Source organism: Herpailurus yagouaroundi, unplaced genomic scaffold, assembly GCF_014898765.1.
Source record: "Herpailurus yagouaroundi ecotype Mexico unplaced genomic scaffold, PumYag 186, whole genome shotgun sequence".
Classification (NCBI taxonomy): Eukaryota; Metazoa; Chordata; class Mammalia; order Carnivora; family Felidae; genus Herpailurus; species Herpailurus yagouaroundi.
This window is the reverse complement of record NW_024412417.1, coordinates 6,130,393-6,152,159: the sequence shown is the minus strand read 5'-3', so window position 1 is coordinate 6,152,159 and position 21,767 is coordinate 6,130,393. Positions and strand designations below refer to the sequence as shown.

Genomic DNA, 21,767 nt, shown 5'->3' with positions numbered 1-21,767 from the left:
CATTTTTATGTATCTAACCGAAGTAAAAAGCAACACTGTATAAAACTAGTACAGAAAAATGATGTTTTAAAATGTTTTTTCTCTGTTTTAATTTATTAGGTGAGCCGACTCACCTATTATCTGAAATTCCCATTTTCAAACATTCACATAAATATTAACTTCTCATGTGTGCAATGAGAGTTAAATTTCTTTCATATGCTTCTGAGCAAGGGGTTTTAAAAATCCAGGCTATTACATTTGTTTCTCTTTACAGGTTTTATAAAGGCATTCCTGTACTTTGACCCTTCAAAAACTAGTTTCAAATATTTGAAATACTTCAAATACTTCTTAGCCCTACTTCTTTCTCCTCAGTCATTCTTAAAACTCAAAGAAATGTAAAAGATTCAACTTTGGCAAAGGCTGGGGACCCCTGTCGCAATAGTATTGTATATTCCTAAATGTTATTTCATGAAATTCACATTAATCAAACAGGAAACAGAGACACCAAATGTTTTATTCCATATGTTCAATTAAAAAATAGAAACAATATTTACATAACATTATATTTATGTATTTACACAGCATCAACATAGAAGGCAGTAAGAAATGATGGTTTGTGGGTTAATGATCATTATACTTGAAACATAAGATGACTTTCAAGTATACAGTATACAATGAAAAGGATTATTGAAGAGTATTTTAAAGAAAAAAAATTATGTCATGGGAAATTATTACTACATGGTTCAGAATTTACATCAAGTATATTTTGGATCCTAATTTTTTTTCCTTATTTAAAAAAAATACAAGTGTACTGATTTATGAAGCCTAAGTTTGCTTTCAATAAATCATCTTGTCAATATAGCATGATAAATTTACAGTTCATTATTTATAATCTTTAAATATAATGGAAGAGCAAAACTTGGGAGTGCTCTTAAAATGTAATTTTTAAAATGTATGAAAAACTATATTGGGGAAAATGTCACACATTATAGCTTTGTTTTAAATGTAAGTGATAGTTAAGATATATACACGCTTTACGGGGAAGATTTCCTGACCTAACAATACAGGTATACAAAGGAATGAATATATACCATCTCATGAGATGCCTATTAATCCAAGAGTGAATTAGTCCTTTGCCAAACAGGGTGAGAAATTAAAATGAGGCAAATTGAGTCAGCAATATACAATTTCAAATTTCTAAGTACTTGAAAATAGTTTTCAAATTTATTTACCATAACGTTAAGTAAAAACCAGAAACTCTTAAACTGAAAACTAGCCTTGAACTTGGAACTAAGTAATTTTGTCAATGTGAGAAAATGTAGGCAAACCCCAGTTTACAAAATTATCTACAGAGACAAATGATGGGGACTGCTATGCTGACAGCAACAGGTAGATTTCCTTTGCCCTGCTGTCAGTTTATCTACTTTATGAACTGGTGAATTAAATACCACCACAAATGGGAAAACAACATTCTTCATTATATCACACTACATATTCACAAAGAAGTTATGTATCCACAAATTATAAAAATAAATCTTTCTTTAGATTAGAAAACAAATAAAAATAGAATAATTTGCATTAAAAGTTTTAAAAACTTTGGCAAACTAACCTGATGATCATGACTGTTTTTGCCACAGCTATGTTGTCTTTTAAGTTATTCACAAAATTAAATCAGAAATCTTTGATCCACTAATGTTTTGGATGCCAAATTCTTCTGTCCTACTGTATTACGTATAAATCTAAAAATCTGGAAAAAAATTAAAACAATTTTTATTAATGAAATTTTATATACAGAAAGAATGAAAACTATATACAGAAAGAAAATGAAATATGTATAACCAACTAAAATATCTAAATTAAACTAGCTAATTCTCTCAACTATTTATTTTCATGTATCAGGCATCTGAGACATGGTGATATACAAAATTATTTCAAGACTATTATCTTTCATAATAATATCAAAGAAGTGTATATTCCTATTTAGACTATGTTTTAATGAATTAATAATACAAATTTTCTCATGTTCATAGAAATTCACTGCCAAATATGTTGCAAGGCATCTTACCTCTAGCTCTAAAAGCTACGGAAACATCAACAGAACTGTTAGTGATAGAATTTGTAATTTTAGATGTCTGTCAAAGACTAATAAATTATGTATTACTAACTCATATACTTCCTTGGATATAATGGGGGAATATTTGAGTGACATTAATAACATTTCCAGAACAAATCTGTCATTTCTTAAAATCTCCATTTCAGGCTCCAAAGCCATCTAGCAGTTGTTTTTTTATTCACACAGGTGGAAAATGCATGAGAGTTACCATAAGGGGGTTGTTCTGGGGCTGCGTCCTGAGCTAGATCACCCTAGCTTGCCTTTTTGTTATGTTAACATCTGGTGCTGAGGATGAATGGAACTCTAATTACCTCTACTTTTTTTTTTTTTTTAATTTCAAGTTTTTATTTAAATTCCAGTTAGTTAACATATATGGTAAAATTGGTTTTAGATTCTAATTACTGCCGCTTCTGGCATCTAGATGATCAGCAATTTGAATATCTTCCTACTGGATTCCTTTTACATTTGCTCAAACAACTTATGCCCTCCACAAGACCCCAGTATTTCATTGATCCTGAAGGAGAGGGCTGAAATGTTTCTTCTGTTTTTTTGTTGTTTTTTTTTTTTTGGTAGGAATAATCATATTCTAAACCTTTATAAATTCCTTGTGAAAGTAGATACTGTTAGTCTCTGCTATAAAATATCTACTTCCAATGTATTTTTTAAAAAATGATTTAAAAAAAATATTTGTTTTAAAGTTTATTTATTTATTGGGCGGGGGGGGGGCGGGGGGAGTGGTGGTACAGAGCCCGATGTAGGGCTTGAACTCACAAGCTGTGAGATCATGACCTGAGCCGAGATCAAGAGTCAGACACTTAATGGACTGAGCCACCAGGGGCCCCATCCAATATAGTTCTTTTAAAAGAAATCCAGTAAAAAAACTTTACAGTTACCTCTTGTTGTAGGTATGTAAGGAAGGCTGCTAGAACAAAATTTTGGCAAGCCAAATCCACAACACAGAAGAACAGCACATCAAAAATAAGAAGAGTGGCTTCATTTCCATAATACAGGACACTGCTGAAAGAATATCCTTCATCTATTTAAAAAAAAAAGCAATTTATAAGATATAAATTAGAAACTGCAAAATGGAATAAATTTCTGGTGATAAAGTTTGGATATTTAAAAACAGCACAATAGAAACTAGCTGCTACTTGTAATACTTCATTGCTTTCAAAAAATAAACAAACGGTATTAAAATTAAAAATTGCTAATCTCAAAGATTAGTCAAGGAATTCTGCTCATAAAAAGCAATTTTAACATTTGTACCAAGGGTTGGTCATTGCTTGTAATATAAGTGTATCGTCAATACCTCTCAAAGACCAGGTAATTAATATCCCTTATTTGTTTATATAACTAAAGCCCAAAGAATCTTAGATTCTTCAAGATAGAGGAAGTTAAAAAAAACAACCAAACCAAACCAGCAAGGACTGAATAATGCATAGTGAGCTATAATTTGCGTCTTAAATAGGTTGCGTTTTATAAATTTTTTTTTTTTAACGTTTATTTATTTTTGAGACAGAGAGAGACAGAGCATGAACGGGGGAGGGGCAGAGAGAGAGGGAGACACAGAATCGGAAACAGGCTCCAGGCTCTGAGCCATCAGCCCAGAGCCCGACGCGGGGCTCGAACTCACGGACCGCGAGATCGTGACCTGAGCTTAACCGACTGCGCCAACCAGGCGCCCCGATTGCGTTTTAAATAGAGCAGAACTCTAAGGTTCTGCTCTAAGACCTCTCTCTCTTTTTTTTTTTCTTCCCCTCACTCCACAAGGAGGGGTTTGTTCTTTTTGGGATGTAAACACCCTTTTAAGATTCTGATGAAAGCTACAGACCCTTTCACCAGAGTGGGAAGAAAGTACATATATACAAATCTGGCTCATAATTTCAGGGAGGTCCGGGGAACCAGCAAAGCTGTTCATGGATATCCAGTTAGGAACTCTGTTTGATACAAGGGGATGCCTGGCTTGCTGGTAATGTTCTTTTTTGATCAGGGTGCTAGTTACAGGGATATATTCAGTTTGTGAAAATTCACTCCCCTTTATTCTATATCCTTACAAAATATGGACTTCTGTATACATATTATACTTGCATATATATTTAAGCAAATAAACAAGCCTGCTCTGTATGCTCTTCCCGGGTGTTCTTTCACTGACATCGCTCCAGCAATGCCCTCCTTTGATGAGACTCCCGGCTATTGTGTGCCTTTCCTTTCTCCTGAGATCCAGTTCATTACATTTAATACCTCACTGGACATTTCCTCTTAGTTGTCCAGAAAGTACCTCAAGATACAACATATTCAAAACTAAATTTAGGGGCACCTGGGTGGCTCAGTCAATTAAGCGTCTGACTTCGGCTCAGGTCATGATCTCACAGTTCGTGAGTTCAAGCCCTGCGTCGGGCTCTGTGCTGACAGCTTGGAGCCTGGAGCCTGCTTCGGATTCCATGTCTCCCTCTCTCTCTGCCCTCCCCCACTTGCACTCTCTTTCTCAAAAATAAACATTAAAAAAAATTTAAAAGAAAACCTAAATTCATCTTCTTTCCCTCCATCTGCATTCTTTTAGTGAAAAGCATCACCACCAACCACTTAGTCATACAAGCTGGAAATCTGGATAATTTTTTACTACTCTCTCTCCTCTACCTGTTTTTTTCCTCTTAATATCTCTGACAATCCTTTCTTCTTCTTTATCCCCATCATTACTGCTGTAGCTCATATTCTCATCATCTCCCGGTGAAGATGAAGATGAAGATGACTGTATTGTTATTACAAATAGTAACATGACTACACTGGGAGCCATCCCATACCAGGCACTGATGCCTACCAGGCTTTTCACACATGATAGCACAGGTATAAATACAACCTTAACACACTTTACTATTGCCAGAGTAGTAGAAATCTACCATCAGATTTGCTTAACACTTTTTGATGGCGCCCATGTTCCTTAGCAGTGGTTTCCAAATTGTTTTAATCATGGATCCCTATCAGAACAAAGTGTTAAGCATGCATTCCACAATAGGTATATTTTATTAAATACTACTATATATTATAAATTCTTTAAAATACAAATTAAAAATGACTGAATCGCAAATACACAAATAGACATTTTAATGTTTTTTATCATACCTTCACGAATCAACCACATCTCTTGTGAGACAAACATTGAAAAGATGTATATATATATATATATATATATATATATATATATATATATATATATATTTTGGAAACAACTGCTCTATAGGATAAAGTAAAACTCCTCAGGATGTCAGACAAGGATTTTGATTTGATCATCACCCTCTTTATCTTTCATGTACTCCTACGATGTCCCACTTCATACCAGGCTTCACCAATAAAATTCGTAAGTACTGAATGCCCTTTCCCCCTTCTGTACAAATGTCTTTGCCTCTCTTCCCCTGACATTCCTGTTTGACAATAGTAACTTTTTTTGTTTAAGATGCAATTCCACTATCCTTTCTGTACTTGGTATATCCTGTGCCTGCAGAGCCTTCCATCCCAGCATCGCCCCACTCATACATTTGAGATGCCCACTAGTCTGTGTATCTGTGTATCCTGGGACTGGCACAACACATAATGCCCAATACTGCCTGAATAAGTGTCATCTAGGCCAGGACACAGGTTACATCATTTCCATTCTAATGAACCCATATAAGAGGTTATCAGCCACATTAAAAGTGACATATATACCACATTTTTAAGATAAGAAACCAGGTTTAGGCACCATTCCTGTCACAGATAGCTGTGATTTTTAAGAATTTGGATAAAATAAAAAATTAAAACTAATCACGAATGTTATTCTTTAAGTGTTTCATTAGTTTTCCACTAACTGCAGATTCTCATAAAATCTGAATTTTATGTTCACTCTTGCCACTTTTATTCAACATAGCACTGGAAGTGCTAGAGTAATCAGGCAAGAAAAAGAAATAAAGGGCATCTAAACTGGGTAAGGAAGAAATTAAACGGTCACTATTTGCAGATGACATGATACAACACCCTAAAGCCTCCAATCAAAAACTCTCATAAGTAATAAATGGATTCAGTAAAGTTGTAGGATACAAAATTAATGCCTAGAAATCCTCTATACACTAATAATGAAGTAGCAGAAAGAGAAATTAAGAGTGCAATTTACAATTGCACCCAAAATAATAAAATACCTAGGAATAAATAACCAAGGAGGTTATCTGTACTCTGAAAACTATAAAACACTGATGAAAAAAATTAAAGACACCACACACAAATGGAAAGATATTTCATGTTCATGGGTTGGAAGAATTAATATGGTTAAAATGTTCACACTACCCAAAGCAACCTAAAGGTTCAATGCAATTCCTAACAAATTACTAACAGCATTTTCACAGATCTGGAACAAATAATACTAAAATTTATATGGAAACACAAATAGCCAAAGCAATCCTGAGAAAGAAAAAAACAAAGCTGGAGGTAGCACAGTTCCAGATTTCAAGATACACTACAAAGCTGTTGTAACCAAAACAGTATGGTACTGGCACAAAAACAAGACACATAGATCAACATAACAGAATAGAGAGCCCAGAAATAAACCCGTGCCTATAAGGTCAATTGTTCTATGACAGAGAAGGCAAGAATATACAATGAGGAAAAGACAATCTCTCCAATAAATGGCGCTGGGAAAACTGGACAGCTACATGCAAAGAAAGAATAGAACTGGACCACTTTCTTACACCATACACAAAAATAAAAACTCAAATGTATCAAAGACCTAAATGTGAGACATGAAACCACAGAACTCCTAGACATAGACAGTGATTTCTTTGACATTGACTATGGCAAATTAAAAAAATTTTTTAAATGTTTTATTTATTTTTGAGACAGAGAGAAACAGAGCATGAGCAAGGGAGGGGCAGAGAGAGAGGGAGACAGAATCTGAAGCAGGCTCCAGGCTCTGAGCTGTCAGCACAGAGCCCGACGCGGGGCTCAAACTCACAAACCATGAGACCATGACCTGAGCCAAAGTTGGATGCTTAACCAACTGAGCCACCCAGGCACCCCTGACCATGGCAAAATTTTTAAGGAGACATATATATGTCTCCTCAGGTAAGAGAAATAAAGGCAAACATAAACTATTGGGACATCAAAATAAAAAAGCTTTACACAGTGAAGGAAACAATCAACAACATAAAAAAACAACCTACTGAATGGGAGAAGATATTTGCAAATGACATACCTGAAAAGAGGTTAATACCCAAAATACATAAAAACTTAACTCAATACTTAAAAAAAAAAAAAATCCCATTTAAAAATGGGAAGAGGACCTGAAAGACATTTTCCCAAAAAAGACATACAGATGGCCAACAGACACATGAAACGAAGCCCAACGTCACTAATCATCAGGAAAATGCAAATCAAAACCACAACGAAAACCTAACACCTGTCTGAATGGCTAAAATTAAAAAGACAAGAAATAAGAAGTGTTGATGAGGATGTGGAGAAAAGGGAACTCTTGCGCATTGTTGGTGGGAATGTAAATTGGTACAGCTACTGTGGAAAACAGCATGGAGGTTCCTCAAAATATTAAAAATAGAAATGTCATATGATGCAATAATTCCACTACTGGTCATTTACCCAAAGAAAACAGAAACACTAATTTGGAAATATAGATGTACCCCTATGTTTATTGCAGCATTATTTACGATGACCAAGATATCAAAGCAGCCCAAGCATCCATTCACAGATGAATGGATAAAGAATACATAAATAAATATATATATTCACACACACAGTGGAATATTAGCCATAAAAAATGGAATGAGATCTTGCCATTTGCAACATGGATGGATGTGGAGAGAGTTATGCTAAGTGAAGTAAGCCAGACAGAAAAAGATAAATACCACATGATTTCATTTATATGTGTAATCTAAAAAACAAAACAAATGAACAAAAAGCAGAATCTGATGGTCGGCAGGGGTAAGGTGGAGGGGAGGACACATGGGTGGAGGAGGTGGGAGACACAGGCTTCTAGTTATAGAATGAATAAGTCACAGGAATAAAAGATACAGCATAAGGAATATAGTCAATGGTATTATAACAGCATTGCATAGTGACAGATGGTAGCTACACTTGTGAGCATAACACAACATACAGATTTGTTGAATCACTATGTTGTATACCTGAAACTAATGTAACATCATGTCAGTTATACTCAAATTTAAAAAACCTGAATTTTATGTGTTTTACTATCTCTTTCATGTCTACCACTGATTTTGAAATTCAGTTTTTTTATTTTCTTACAGAATGGTCTTTTTTTGTATCACACACACACAAACACACACACACACACACACACACACACACACACACACACACACGTGTGTGTGTGTGTATTTAAGTAGGCTTCACATCCAGCACAGAGCCCAGTGCAGGGCTTGAACTCACGACCCTGAGATCAAGACCTGAGCTGAGATGAAGAGTTGGACACTTAACTGACTGAGCCACCCAGGCGCCCCTTTTATACTTTTGTTTCCTGCCATATGACATAATAAAATGGAACCTAGCAAACTACTATAATACTGTTAAGTTAATTAAGTTCATTACCTTTCCTTTGTTTTTATATAAAATTATAAAAGCAAAACAAATAACTACAAGTACTTTTTTTTGAAACTTTGAAAATAGTAATCAAGTTTAGCAAAGGCATTTGAAGGATACCATTGTAAAAGATGCTTTTTTCCATTGGTTCCATGAATTCCATTCCAAAGATTCTTTCAAGAAGCAATTTATCTTTTATAAAGTAGTCCATTTCCTTATGAACCTAATATAAAAAGACAAAGTTATTTCAAAAACAGCAGTGAAATGTTTCCAAATTAATGTAAAATCAGGAAGAGAGAAAATGAAAAATGAATAGTAAGGAAAATATGTTCTTTAAAAAGATGGATTTTACTACACTGGGCTTTGTAACAAAGTTTTTCTTTAGAAATGTTAAAAATTTTAAATGTCGTTAGTAGTATTTAGGGCTAGATATACTTAAAATCAACTTAATAACAAGCTTTTCAGGAATACAACCACAGCATATCTCTGTAATAAATAATATAGTAATACTTCAGTAACTAGCTGACACAATTGCAGTGTAGACATACTTCAAGGGAATTATCATTATGCTAGTAGAGATATAAAATGTCATTTTATTTTTATATAACGTAACTCTGTCTTTAAGCCACAGTATTAATTTTGATAGGCAAAAAAAGAAGGGTTCTAAATCCACTGACTTAGTTAACTAAAGAAATCACTGACATTCCTGGTTAACTTCTTAAGAATTGTATTTTGCTTCTAGTTTAAATATAAATGCTGACATACATACATGATCGATGAAAGAGCCAAGAAATTTATTCATAGTATGATATGCTTTTATACTCTGCTCAAATGTACTTGCCGATGAACTCAATAGTCTGGCAGGGCCATTTTTCTAATGTGAAAGAGACAAAAATAAATGCAACACGTCTTACGTTCTTGGTTTTTAAGTAACATGAAATATTGACAAAATATACCTGAATTGTAATTTATACAAACCCTTGTTAGTGTCTCATGAATTCTGTCATAGTGTTGTCTCATCTGGCTGGAAATTGCAATCTGAAAAGTCTGACCGTCTGTGTTTGGTACCAAACCTCTCTGGCTACACAAGTTTTCCTGAAAAGTTAAAAGATTTAAATAAAGATCATAAAAATTTTGCCTTATCTCAAAAAGAAAATACACAAATTTAAAAAAAAAAAAAAAGTTTATTTATTTTTGAGAGACAGAGTGTGAGCTGGGGGAGGACCAGAGAGAGAGGGAGACAGAATCTGAAGCAGGCTCCAAGGTTTAGGCTCCGAGCTGCCAGCACAGAGCCTGACACAGAGCTGAAACTCACTAACCGCAAGATCATGACCTGAGCCAAAGTTGGACACTTAACTGACTGAGGCACCCCTAAAATTTTTCTTTTTGTTGGTATCACACATTACAAGATTTGGAAGCCAACTGAAATTTTACTGAAACTATATTTGAGACAAAAGGGATTCTGACATTATCCGAGGTTCCCACTCCCCTCCGGGTTTTACTAATTTCTTTGTTGTCATGCCTTTCAGCTCTCTGTATCATCTCCTTTACACTACTTTAAAAAAAATCCATACTAAATTCATTATATATTGACATTTGCTTTATGATTAATTTTATTGCTCTTTAATGCATGCCAAAATGTCTAGTCTTAGATTAACTACTTTCATAATTATAATCTTTTTTGTTTCCTAAAAACTTTTAAAACACTTCCTTAATTAAATGCAATAAAAAGGTAGTGATACATGATTGAACGGTTAATGCCATGGACCAGATATCCATTTCAGGTCTCCTTGACACAGCCTGAATCCTGACAACCATAAACATGTGAAATTTTGCCCTACCCCACCCCTAGCTACTTCCCATCGATGCTTCAAGGTCACCTCAAGTCCTTCTGCTTCCCTTCTCTTGCTTTATTTGCCTATTCCAGAGTTTAATAATCTTCTTGTCTAAATTTAATCTTCAAACATAACACTTGTTTTTCACAGACTGAAAGGAAGTCTACATGTAGTGAATTTCTCTGTTAAAAAACATTTCTTTTTTCCTGATTAAAAAAGCACATGCTATTGCAGAGAATTTATAAAATATGGAGTAGTATAAAAAAGAAAGAAAAGAAAAAAAATCACCTATGATCTCAACATTCAGAGATAGAAGTTTTGAAGGTATTTCATTTCCAGTCCTTTGTCCAGGGATATACATATAGATGGCATAAAATTGGGATCACACTGATTTCTTTTTATCTATGTCATTAAATATTCTATAAAACAAGATTTTTAATGTCTACCTAAGATTTCACTGTGTAGGAAGACCAATTGATTTAATATATTCTTATTTTTATGTATGCTTTTGGCCTTATAAATAGTCCCTGTGATAAAGACCCTCAACCTAATTAGCTATTCACATTGCTAATTATTTCCTTGAATTAGATTTACAGAATCAGTGAGTAAAAGATAATCAACTCTTAAAAAAAAACTCTTGGTATATTTATTTCCAAATGCTTTCCAGAAGATTTGTAAAAATTTATTCTTAGACCAGGAGTTTTACGGGTGCCCATTTCATCATGTCCTTGGTACTATTAAGTATTAGCTTTTTAAAAAGAGTTTGCTAATTTGAAGAGGGCAAAAATATTAGTTTTTTACATTCATTTATGAGCTATACATTTTTAAGAGGTTTATTAGTCTCCTGTTCATTTATGTATTTAAAAATTGTCATTTTTCCATTGAGGTTTTAACTGTTCACCTATTGATCTTTATGACTTTCAATATTGCTATCAATATCTTTGTAATATTTGCTATGAGAATTTTATCCTTATTTGCTATGTCTTTTATTTATATGATTGTTGGCTAGGTAAATATTCTCCATTAATTAATAAAGTAAAATCAATGAATATTCCGTTTATGATGCTTTCTAATTATTTTTTTTTTTTAATGTTTACTTTCTAGTGTAAACAGGGGAGGGGCAGAGAGAGAGAGGGCACAGAGGATCTCAAGCAGGCTCTGTGCTGACAGCAGAGAGTCTGACGTGGGGCTGGAGACGAGGGGCTGTGAGATGATGACCTGAGCTGAAGTCTGACACTCAACGGACTAAGCCACCCAGGTGCCCCTGATGTTTTCTATTCTTTTTGCTTAGAATGTCATCTCCCAATCTCAGATATTCTTTTTTTTTACATTTAACTTTTCAATCAGGTGTTAATTTCTAATAGTTAACCAACCAGTTCATGTACTAAATAAATTGTTCTCTGAGATGTGCTATAATCATGTACTAGATTCGTACAAGTCACAGGTCCTTTAGTCAAAAAATCCTTTTAATTTTTCTTCTTAAGTATTTATTTTTCTTTTTAATTTTATTAAGGAAGTGGTCTAATGTACACAGTACAGAGAACAAACAGTAAACCATCCATCACCCAACCCCAAATCTGTAAATACTTCTGTATGTATCTATAACTAATAAGGTCTTAAAAAAACAAACCACCATGCCATTTGCACATGTAATAAAATGAATCATTCCTTAATATAATTTAATATTTAGTCCTTAAATCTCCTAATTTTTCCCAAGGACTTTTTTTTTTATAGTTGGTTTGTTTGGATCAGGATCCAAAGTCTATACACTGTACTTGATTATTTTGTTTCTAAATCTCTTCCTATGTAACAGTTCTCACACCATCCACCCCACTTCTTTACATGCTCTTGATTTGCTGGAGACACTGGGTCATCTACCTTGTGAGCTATCCTGCATTCTACATATGGCTAATTCCTTCCTATGGTATTATTTAATTTATCCCTCTAGCTCCTCTAATTCCTGTAAACTGGCGGTTAGATCTAGAGGCTTGATTGTATTTAGACTTGATTTTCTTAAGCAAGGATATTTTATGAGTGATACTATGTACTTCCTACTGCATCATAACAGGAAGTGCATAATGTTCGTTTTCCTAATTTTTACTTGTAGTAAGATTGAGCCAGTGTGCTCAGATTGTGTCGACCTGATTCCTTGTTTTAAAGCTCCCTGTCAATTTACCCTTAACTGTTTTAGCATCCACTGATGATTGTAACCTATATGCATTAATCCATCAGTCATTATAAAATGGTGATTTTCTAAGGTAGAATTTCTTTTAGTTTCTTTTTATAAGGAAGAACTTTCCCTCATGAATTCTTCGGTTACTCTGAAATACAGTTCATATAAGGAACTGTAAGATGAAATTTGATTCTTTCCCTTTATTAATGTTCAGGGTAATGAATCAGTGCCCCAGCAACTTTCAAAAGTAATCAATGAGGAATTTTTAAAAATATTATTATAAATCCTAGATTAAGAAAAGAGAACCCATGTCTCAAATTAAAAAGATGTTAAAGGGGCACCTGGGTGGCTCAGTCGGTTAAGCGGCCGACTTCGGCTCCGGTCGTGATCTCGCGGTCTGTGAGTTCGAGCCCCGCGTCGGGCTCTGTGCTAACAGCTCAGAGCCTGGAGCCTGTTTCGGATTCTGTGTCTCCCTCCCTCTGGCCCTCCCCCTCTCATGCTCTGTCTCAAAAATAAATAAATGTTAAAAAAAATTAAAAAAAAAAAAAAGATGTTAAATACTTTCATACCGCTTCTCTTTTAAGATTCATATTCATTTCTTCCATATTAGTATCTGCATGCCCATGTACTGATCTACCATGAATGTAATATCCAAAACATTTGTGGGATAACAGAAACACTGATATCTATAAAAAGAGAAGAGAGGAACTATTAGCAGCTCATCGAGAAAACAATGAAAAGTAAGTTTTTCTTAAAATTGCTTTCTTTCTCTCAAAATAAAGAGGGCTGAATTCTTGGAAAATATACAAACAGGACAATAAAGTAATAAAGGATAATTAAGTAATTTTTTTTTAAAGAACACAGAAATGAGATTGAAGATATTTTCCAAGAAAGGAAGAAATAGGATTGATATATGAAAACTTTTCAGGGACTCTGCTGAGTGAATTATTTGGTAGCATAAGGAATTCATAATTAAGAAACTGCACATGAAGAAGAAGAAACTAAGGCAGTAAACATTAGCTTGTAGCTCATTATAACTATCTCCGGAATTAACAATCAGTGGGAAATTGGACTAAAAAATCCAATCATACCAAATCACTTTTAAAGCCTCTCTTAATGTACTCATGACCTTTAAAAAGGGAAAAATAACAGTCACAAGATAAAGTTAGAAAGTACTTACATTGCTCATACAGCATAAATCCACAAACTGTCGAATTTTATCTTCTATAAATCTCTCATAAAAGACAGCAAAGAACATGATCTGAAACATTAAGCCAAGTTCATACTTATTAGGTTTTAAAATTTAATTTTCTTTTATAGCCACAGTATAGTATCTTAAGAAAAAAGAAGGTCCACCCAAGAACACAGTGGCCTCTGAATGGTTCCTGTGGGATACAATCCTACTTATCATTTCTGATTCTTCTGTCAAAGAAAGTAGGCTTTGGAATTGTATTAAGATTCATTGAGGGAGCCTATTTTGCATTTTAAAAACTTTTCTATATCATTAAAACAAGACAGGACAAACATGGGAGGAAAAAGAAGGACTTTAAAAAATTTAGCATAAACCAATATATTAGTGGCCAGATTTATGTTTGGTTCTGCAATCCTGCTCATCTCCTAAGTTCCAAAGCCATTAGAAAACATGCTGCTTTTCAAATTAATCTTCCCTGACAGAGTAGCACATAAAAAACATATATCAAGTATTCTATTTCAACTGCAGATACTGCATTAAATATTCAAATGGAATGGTTTCAACTGTTTTCTTAGCTTCAATAACAATACTGGAAAAGGAAATTATTTTATAAATCAAAAGAGAAAAGTTTATGTCGTAGACCTACTTAGATATGTCAGAGAAAGAGAATATTTCCTAACCACCCAGTTGAAAGCTGCCCTCGTTCCTAACTTCCACCCACCTCTCCTCCACTTACTCCCTATCTCATCTCCTGATGCCCTTCACAGCATTTGCCACAATCTGTAGCTTGTTCTTGTTAAGCATATCCTTGAGCCCAGCACAGAGCCTAGTACAGAAATGTACTCAGATATGTGAATGAATAAATAAATGAATCTACCGCAGCTGATTACTGAACATACTTCCCTAACATTCTATATACGTCTTGTTTTAAATCCCTTTAAAGGACTTGAAGAACAGCAACTTTCAAAGTTTAAAAACTAAAGGATACCACTTAAAAGTTGAAGAAGCTGGGTTTAGGGAAATAAAAGGAGTAAATAATAAGCTTAACGTTATGAGAATCAAAAACACTTTTTATGTGAACAAATTTGTGGAACGGTAACAGGTTTTTAAAGGGACTCTTAACAATACTTGAGGAATAAACACTGATAACCCACGGAGAGAAACACTCCTACCAGAATGAAAGCAGGGTGAGAAACAAAGAATGAGATGAGATGTTGGTGCCTGAGATGACTAGTTTCTGCCCCACCAATCCTTCCTGCTTTCTCCTTAGTGACAGAACCCTCTTTGGAGCGGGCACACTGCTGCCCAGCTGAAAGACACCAGTGCAGGAAGGTGTGGCCATCTGCCTAAGTTCTGGCCAAGGAAATGCTGAACAGCACTTCTGGAAAGGCTCTTAGAGAAGAGAGGGTGAGCTGTTTCCCCTCACTCCTTCCACAAGGTGACCTTAGAGAGGGAAGTTCTGAGTGGCAGAGCTTCTGGGTCCGGGCGGCAGCATGGAGCCACCCTGCATTGCACATCTCCATTCTCCTTTCTCATGATACAGGTCACTTTTACTTCAGCCATTGCTATTTTGGTTTTTTGTTGTTGTTGTACTTAACCAAATATGAAAAGGTTCAGATGGTATTCCTTTAAATTCTTTACATCCAGATGAATCCAATCTACTCAGAAAAATGTATACTTATATATCTTTAAAATGACTTTTCTCCCTATTATATTGATGATAAATATCAAACCCCATTCTCTTTTGATCCTACCTCATTTCAAATTCTAATGTGTTTGGCTTTCTTTTCTTGTTTTTAGTGTTTATTTATATTTTGAGAGAGAGGGAACAGAGCATGAGTTGGGGAGGGGCAGAGAGAGAGGGAAACAGAATTGGAAGCAGGTTTCAGGCTTTGAGCTGTCAGCACAGAGCCTGATGTGGGGCTTGAACCCATAAACTATGAGGTCAGGACCTGAGCCAAAATTGGATGTCCAACCGACTGAGCCACCCAGGCGCCCCTGACTTTCTTTTCTGATTATTAAGCCATCTCTCACTGGATCTATCCCTGTAGCTTCTAGTTTAAACAAGTCTCACCAATTTAAGATAAATGTAAATTTTCAGAGTCTATTCTCAGGTTACAGAATGCCACCTGGATCCAATTCTATAGGAATTTTTGGATTTTAATCCCAAACCATGATTTAAAAATAGCCTGTTTTGCCAGGCTGGAGAAAGTTTAACGCGGTGTGTCTAAAGGTCCCATGTTCATTTGCTGACTTAAAGAAATTTTTAATCAAACAGAAAGGTTCTTTCCATTCATGGGAGTGTCTAGAAGCAAGAGAAAGAAGTGCAGATATTGGAGTCAGGTGCTTTAGTTCATGCTGCTTTCTCTTCTTCCTTTCATCTTTTTTTTTTTTTTTTTTAAGGTCTAAGAAGATAAGGGAAGTGAGCATAGAAAAGATCCTCTGCTAGAGCCACAGGACCTGAGGCCAAGAAGATTTATTTTTAGTTTCAGTTTTCTCAATAAATATTTCAACAAAAATTTCACAAGGGGTACTGGCAATCTGAATGAGATTTAATGATATATAAATAAATGTAAACACTCAGTTGTATTTAAAAAAAAAAAAAAAAAAGGAAATATTAAAAGCAGCTTAACAGGGCCCCTGGGTGGCTCAGTTGGTTGAGTGTTCGACTTCGGCTCAGGTCATGGTCTCGTGGTCTGTGAGTCCGAGCCCCGCGTCGGGCTCTGTGCTGACAGCTCAGAGCCTGGAGCCTGCTTCGGATTCTGTGTCTCCCTCTCTCTGCCCCTCCCCCACTCATGCTCGGTCTCTCTTTCTCTGTCAAAAATAAGTGAACGTTAAAAAAAATAATAAATAAAAGTAGCTTAGCTATCCCTATAGTTTATATAAACTAAACATAAAGTCCGTCCTCTGACTAGAAAGCTGCAGGTCTGAAAGACCCTTGGAGCCCACTGGGTTGGCTCTGACATCAGAGGTTCAAATTCCAGTTCTGTCGATCTCTAACTGCATGACTTTAGCAAACTATTTAGCCTTTCTGCGCCCCAGTGTCCTCATCTATAAAATGAGGATACTAATAGAAACTATCTCTGAAGGCTACTATAAAGATTAAGTTAATATTTACAATGCAATTAATTACCACAGGGCCTGGATCATAACACAATGTGAGCTATTTGCTATTGTTGTTTCCACTGTTAGCTTATTTCTGCTGTAGAAACCAAGATTGTGGTCAATATTTGAAGATAATTAGTATGTAAACAGAGTTATAAATATGGAAAGGCAATGTTGCTAAAAAGTATGATCTGTTGTTACCTGTAAACTTCCAATGACTAGCCAAAGAGCAGTAGACACTGCGTATCTTAAAATGCGGCTATAGGGAGCTATATAGCTAGTTGGGCTTCTGGAAAGACTAGAGGATGAGTCCATTAATGCTAAGTTCTTGAATCCTACAACCTGAAGTAAAAAAAAGAAAAATTTAAATAGACATGGATAAAGAAAACGGCTCTATGAAAATGAGACACTCTTCCCTACCCTTACTTTAAAAAACTAAAATATTTATAAAAGTTTGTACAAACATTAGAAAATCTATATTAAAAATAATTATCCAGGAGTTTTCATTACAAAACAAAATATTTAGTTAGTTCATTTGGAAATCTCTTCAATATGACTAAGGGCCAGATATAACCTTATTATCACACACTGACAAAATTAAAAAATTTCTGTCAAGAAGAATGAAACTTTACTCAGTAAACAGCAATGAACAACTAGCATTTGACACATTTTTAACATATGCCAGGCACTATGCAAAATACTTCTTATACTTTTCAACAGTGGTTTTTGCAAATGTTTTTTGCAAAATGTCTTTTGAAGGAGGTACCTTCTGTGATAAAAGGAAGCCATAGCTGAGTAAGTATAGTCTGTACATTATACTCCTGTCCATGCCTTCCACTCTCATTGAATAAAGGTTCTGGTAAGTTTGTTTTTTTTTTTTAATTTTTTTTAAACGTTTATTTATTATCGAGACAGAGAGACACAGAGTGTGAGCAGAGGAGGGGTAGAGAGAGGGGGAGACACAGAATCTGAAGAAGGCTCCAGGCTCCAAGTTGTCAGCACAGAGCCTGACGTGGGGCTCGAACTCACAAACTGTGAGATCATGACCTGAGCTGAAGTCAGTCGCCCAACCAACTGAGCCACCCAGGTGCCCCAGTTCTGGTAAGTTTTACAGTAAAGAAATCTACATGACTTTATTGAATCCAATGCTTTCCAAATGTGCTCATCTAAAAAAATTCTTTTTCATATAACACCTTTTAAAGCTCTATAGAACACTCTTAACAAACAAAACTATACATGAATTTTTGAAAAATCATTCATATGTCTTAGAAATACATATATTTTCCCAGCTTAAAAAAGGAAAGAAAGGGAAAGGAAGAAAAGAAGGAAAAAGGAAGGCAGACAGACATGAGTTAGTAATTCATATCTAACTTTATTTAAGCAGCTAATTCCTGAGAAAATCTATTACCCACATAAATGGTTTTCATAGTTCAGTCTCCTATTCAGTACTGAATACTTCCTTTAATAATTCCAACCAGATCCATGAAATAGCTGCAAAGGCATCATAAGCATCACCCATTCTCTGTGCATAGTGCAGCTCTCAGCACTGAACGTAGCCCACAGCAAGCATTCAATGATAATTGGTTGAAAAACTTCACCTGTGATAGTGGTTCTGATGCAGAATTCTAATTCTAGTAAGAATGTGACTGAGAAAGAAAAGTTTTTTGTTTTGTTTTGTTTTCAAAACACAGATAACTAGACCTCAGAGCTACTGAGTCAAACATAATCTCTAGGGGTGACACCAGGAACAGATATTTTGCAAAAGCTTCCCAGGGGATTTTGATACAAACCAGTAGTTTAAAAACGGCTCCTGGGGCACCTGGGTGGCTCAGTCGGTTAAGCGTCTGACTTCGGCTCAGGTCATGATCTCGCAGTTCATGAGTTTGAGCCCCATGTCAGGCTCTGTGATGACAGCTCAGATTCCAGAGCTTGCTTCGAATTCTGTGTCCCTCTCCCTCTCTCTCTGCCCCTCCCCTGCTCATGCTCTTTCTCTCTCAAAAATAAACAAAACAAAACAAACTGCTCCTTACCTAGAGTAATCAAACTGAAAGAGACAGAGTAGAATGGCAATCGTCAGGGGCTGGGGAAGGGGTATGGGAAGTTGTTGTTTAATGAGTACAGAATTTCAGTTGTGCAAGATGAAAAGAGTCTTAGGGGCTGGTGGCACAACAAGATGAATGTACCTAATAGACTGAACTACACACTGAAAAATGGTTAAGATGGTAAATTTCATGTTATGTGTATTTTTTTTTTTTTAATTTTTATTTTAGAGAGACAGAGAGATAGTGAGCAGAGGAGAGGGGCAGAGGGAGAAGGAACCTTAATCAGGCTCCATGCGCCGCACAGAACCCGAAGCAGGGCTTGATCCCACAACCCTGGGATCATGACCTGAGCTAAAATCAAGAGTCAGACACTCAACAGACTGAGCCACCCAGGCGATTTTTTGTTTTGTTTTACATGTTATGTGTATTTTAACAAAGTTTTTAAAACCCACTCTTTGTAATGGCTTGATAACTTTAGAAAACTATAGAAGACTTCCACTGATGTGAAAATGTAGCTGGAAAAAAAATGTAGCTGGAATTACATGAAATTAATATATATGAGGCACACAGAAGTCACACACAATTACAAAAGTTCATACCTCCAAAAAAAAAGAGGACAGTAAGTATTTGGAAGAGTGGATTAATTTTTCTCACAGTTTGAATTTCATTCCATTCATTTGCTACAAAATATGTTCTCCATATGCTCACAGGAACCATGGCACTGCGAACACCGCCCTCACCTGGTCAGAGAGAGAAAATAAGCAAGAGGGTTTCATCTTTGTTCTGAAAAAGCAGCAAAAGCATTTTGGTACAATGGTTATTTCAGTTACCTTCAACAGCTTTCAGAACCTTTCCTTTAGGTCGCTCCCAGTCAATAAAGAATATATCTATGGTAATCTGGGACATAAGCTTATGCAAAAATTGCAGAGCCTGAAAATGACAAACAAAACATTTGAAATGTATCCATGCTTATGGAGGGGCACCTGGTGGCTCAGTTGGTTAAGCGGCTGACTTCAGCTCAGATCACAATCTCATGGTTTGTGAGTTTGAGCCCCATGTTGCAATCTATGGTAACAGCTCAGCGCCTGGAGTCGGCTTCAGATTCTGTGTCTCCCTTTCTCTCTGTTCCCTGCCCCCCACACTGTCTCTCTTTCTCTCTCTCAAAAATAATATGTAACATTTAAAAAAACCTGCCTATGAAAATAATGATGATTTTAAGAAACAAATATACTTAATCACAAGAATATACTATACACAATGACAAAGTTATAATATCATTATGGGATCACTAGAAGCTCATCAAGTAACATGGAATCAACAAATTCACAAAATTTTTATACACATTAATTTGCCCTCCTTTCTTCTTTCTTTATTTTTATTTTTATTTTTTTCAACGTTTATTTATTTTTTGGGACAGAGAGAGACAGAGCATGAACGGGGGAGGGGCAGAGAGAGAGGGAGACACAGAATCGGAAACAGGCTCCAGGCTCCGAGCCGTCAGCCCAGAGCCTGACGCGGGGCTCGAACTCACGGACCGCGAGATCGTGACCTGGCTGAAGTCGGACGCTCAACCGACTGCGCCACCCAGGCGCCCCTCTTCTTTCTTTAAAATAGGGATATGAAAAAAGTAGACATACTACCTTCTCCTCATACAGAAGCAATGCATAATTGACTCTCTTTCCCTAGGTTTCCAAAAGCACACTTTATTTTCTAGATCATCTGATTTCTTTATGAGTAAAGGTATTTTTCAACTGTAATTTGCTGTCTCAATTAAAGTTTTAAGATGCCTTTACTGTCTATTTCTGGTATTGAGATTGCTAATTTTTAAAAATGTGTTGTTGAAACACATCTTTTTCATTTTAACATAAGTAATATGTTTAATTTGGGGCGTTCTTCCTAGTAGAAGCATTATTTATCAAAGAATACAAGTGTTAAGTATGACATGATTCCTTCCTTCAAGAAGCTCACAGATCAGTGGGAAAAGCAGACACTAATAATCATAGTACAACAGGATGAGATCTACCAGAACCATGTTAGACAGCTTCCCGTACGTTGATAGAACAATGAAATAGGGAGAGGAGACGCCATGAGAAAAGGAGGAAAGAAATATGGAGACAGAGAAAAGAAATTCTAGATTTCAGCACTTTATCCAAAGTGGTACCTTTTATTGTCCACTAAAGAGATAAAATTCATGCCTAAAGGTATTGTGAATGCACCATCAGACTTCAAAAAGAAAAGTCATATAATTAAATATCACTTTATCAAATTAATATAACTTGTATTAATTCAAAAATATGTATGGCTTCTTATGAAAATTATTTAAGTCAGTTTTTCAGAATGAACTACCTATTATAAATAAAAGTAGACTTTCTTGGTAAAATAAAATAATTCGTGCTTTTTTTTTTCTTTTAATGTTTATTTATCTTTAAGAGACAGAAAGAGAGAGCACACAATACACGAGGGAGAGATAGATGGAGAGGAGAGAGAGAATCCCAAGCAGACTCCACACTGCCAGCTTGGAGCCTGACACAGCGCTTGATCCCACAAACCACGAGAGCTGAACTGAAGCTAAGAGTTGAACGTTTAAGCAACTGAACCACCCAGGAGCTCCTTAAGTATTTTAAATAAGACTGATTAGAGGGGCAGCTGGGTGGCTTAGTTGGTTAAATGTCTGACTCTTGGTTTCGCCTCAGGTCATGATCTCACAGTTCATGGGATCAAGCCCTGCATCAGGCTCCAAGTGCTGATGGAA

General features: G+C 35.5%; 1 protein-coding gene across 1 annotated transcript in view; it reads right to left on the bottom strand.

The window, feature by feature from the left end:
• Positions 1-473: 473 nt before the first annotated feature.
• The window catches only part of TMEM67 (transmembrane protein 67), a 55,365-nt gene continuing 34,071 nt past the window's right edge, over positions 474-21,767 (bottom strand). The window contains exons 19-28 of the mRNA XM_040493979.1: positions 19,846-19,945; positions 19,622-19,755; positions 17,175-17,321; positions 13,857-13,937; positions 13,246-13,362; positions 9,647-9,763; positions 9,438-9,542; positions 8,789-8,891; positions 2,986-3,128; positions 474-1,726 (exon numbers count right to left, since the gene is read on the bottom strand). Of these exons, the coding sequence (XP_040349913.1) occupies positions 1,646-1,726; positions 2,986-3,128; positions 8,789-8,891; positions 9,438-9,542; positions 9,647-9,763; positions 13,246-13,362; positions 13,857-13,937; positions 17,175-17,321; positions 19,622-19,755; positions 19,846-19,945 (1,128 nt within the window). The 3' untranslated portion in view covers positions 474-1,645. The remainder of the gene's footprint in view (positions 1,727-2,985; positions 3,129-8,788; positions 8,892-9,437; positions 9,543-9,646; positions 9,764-13,245; positions 13,363-13,856; positions 13,938-17,174; positions 17,322-19,621; positions 19,756-19,845; positions 19,946-21,767) is intronic.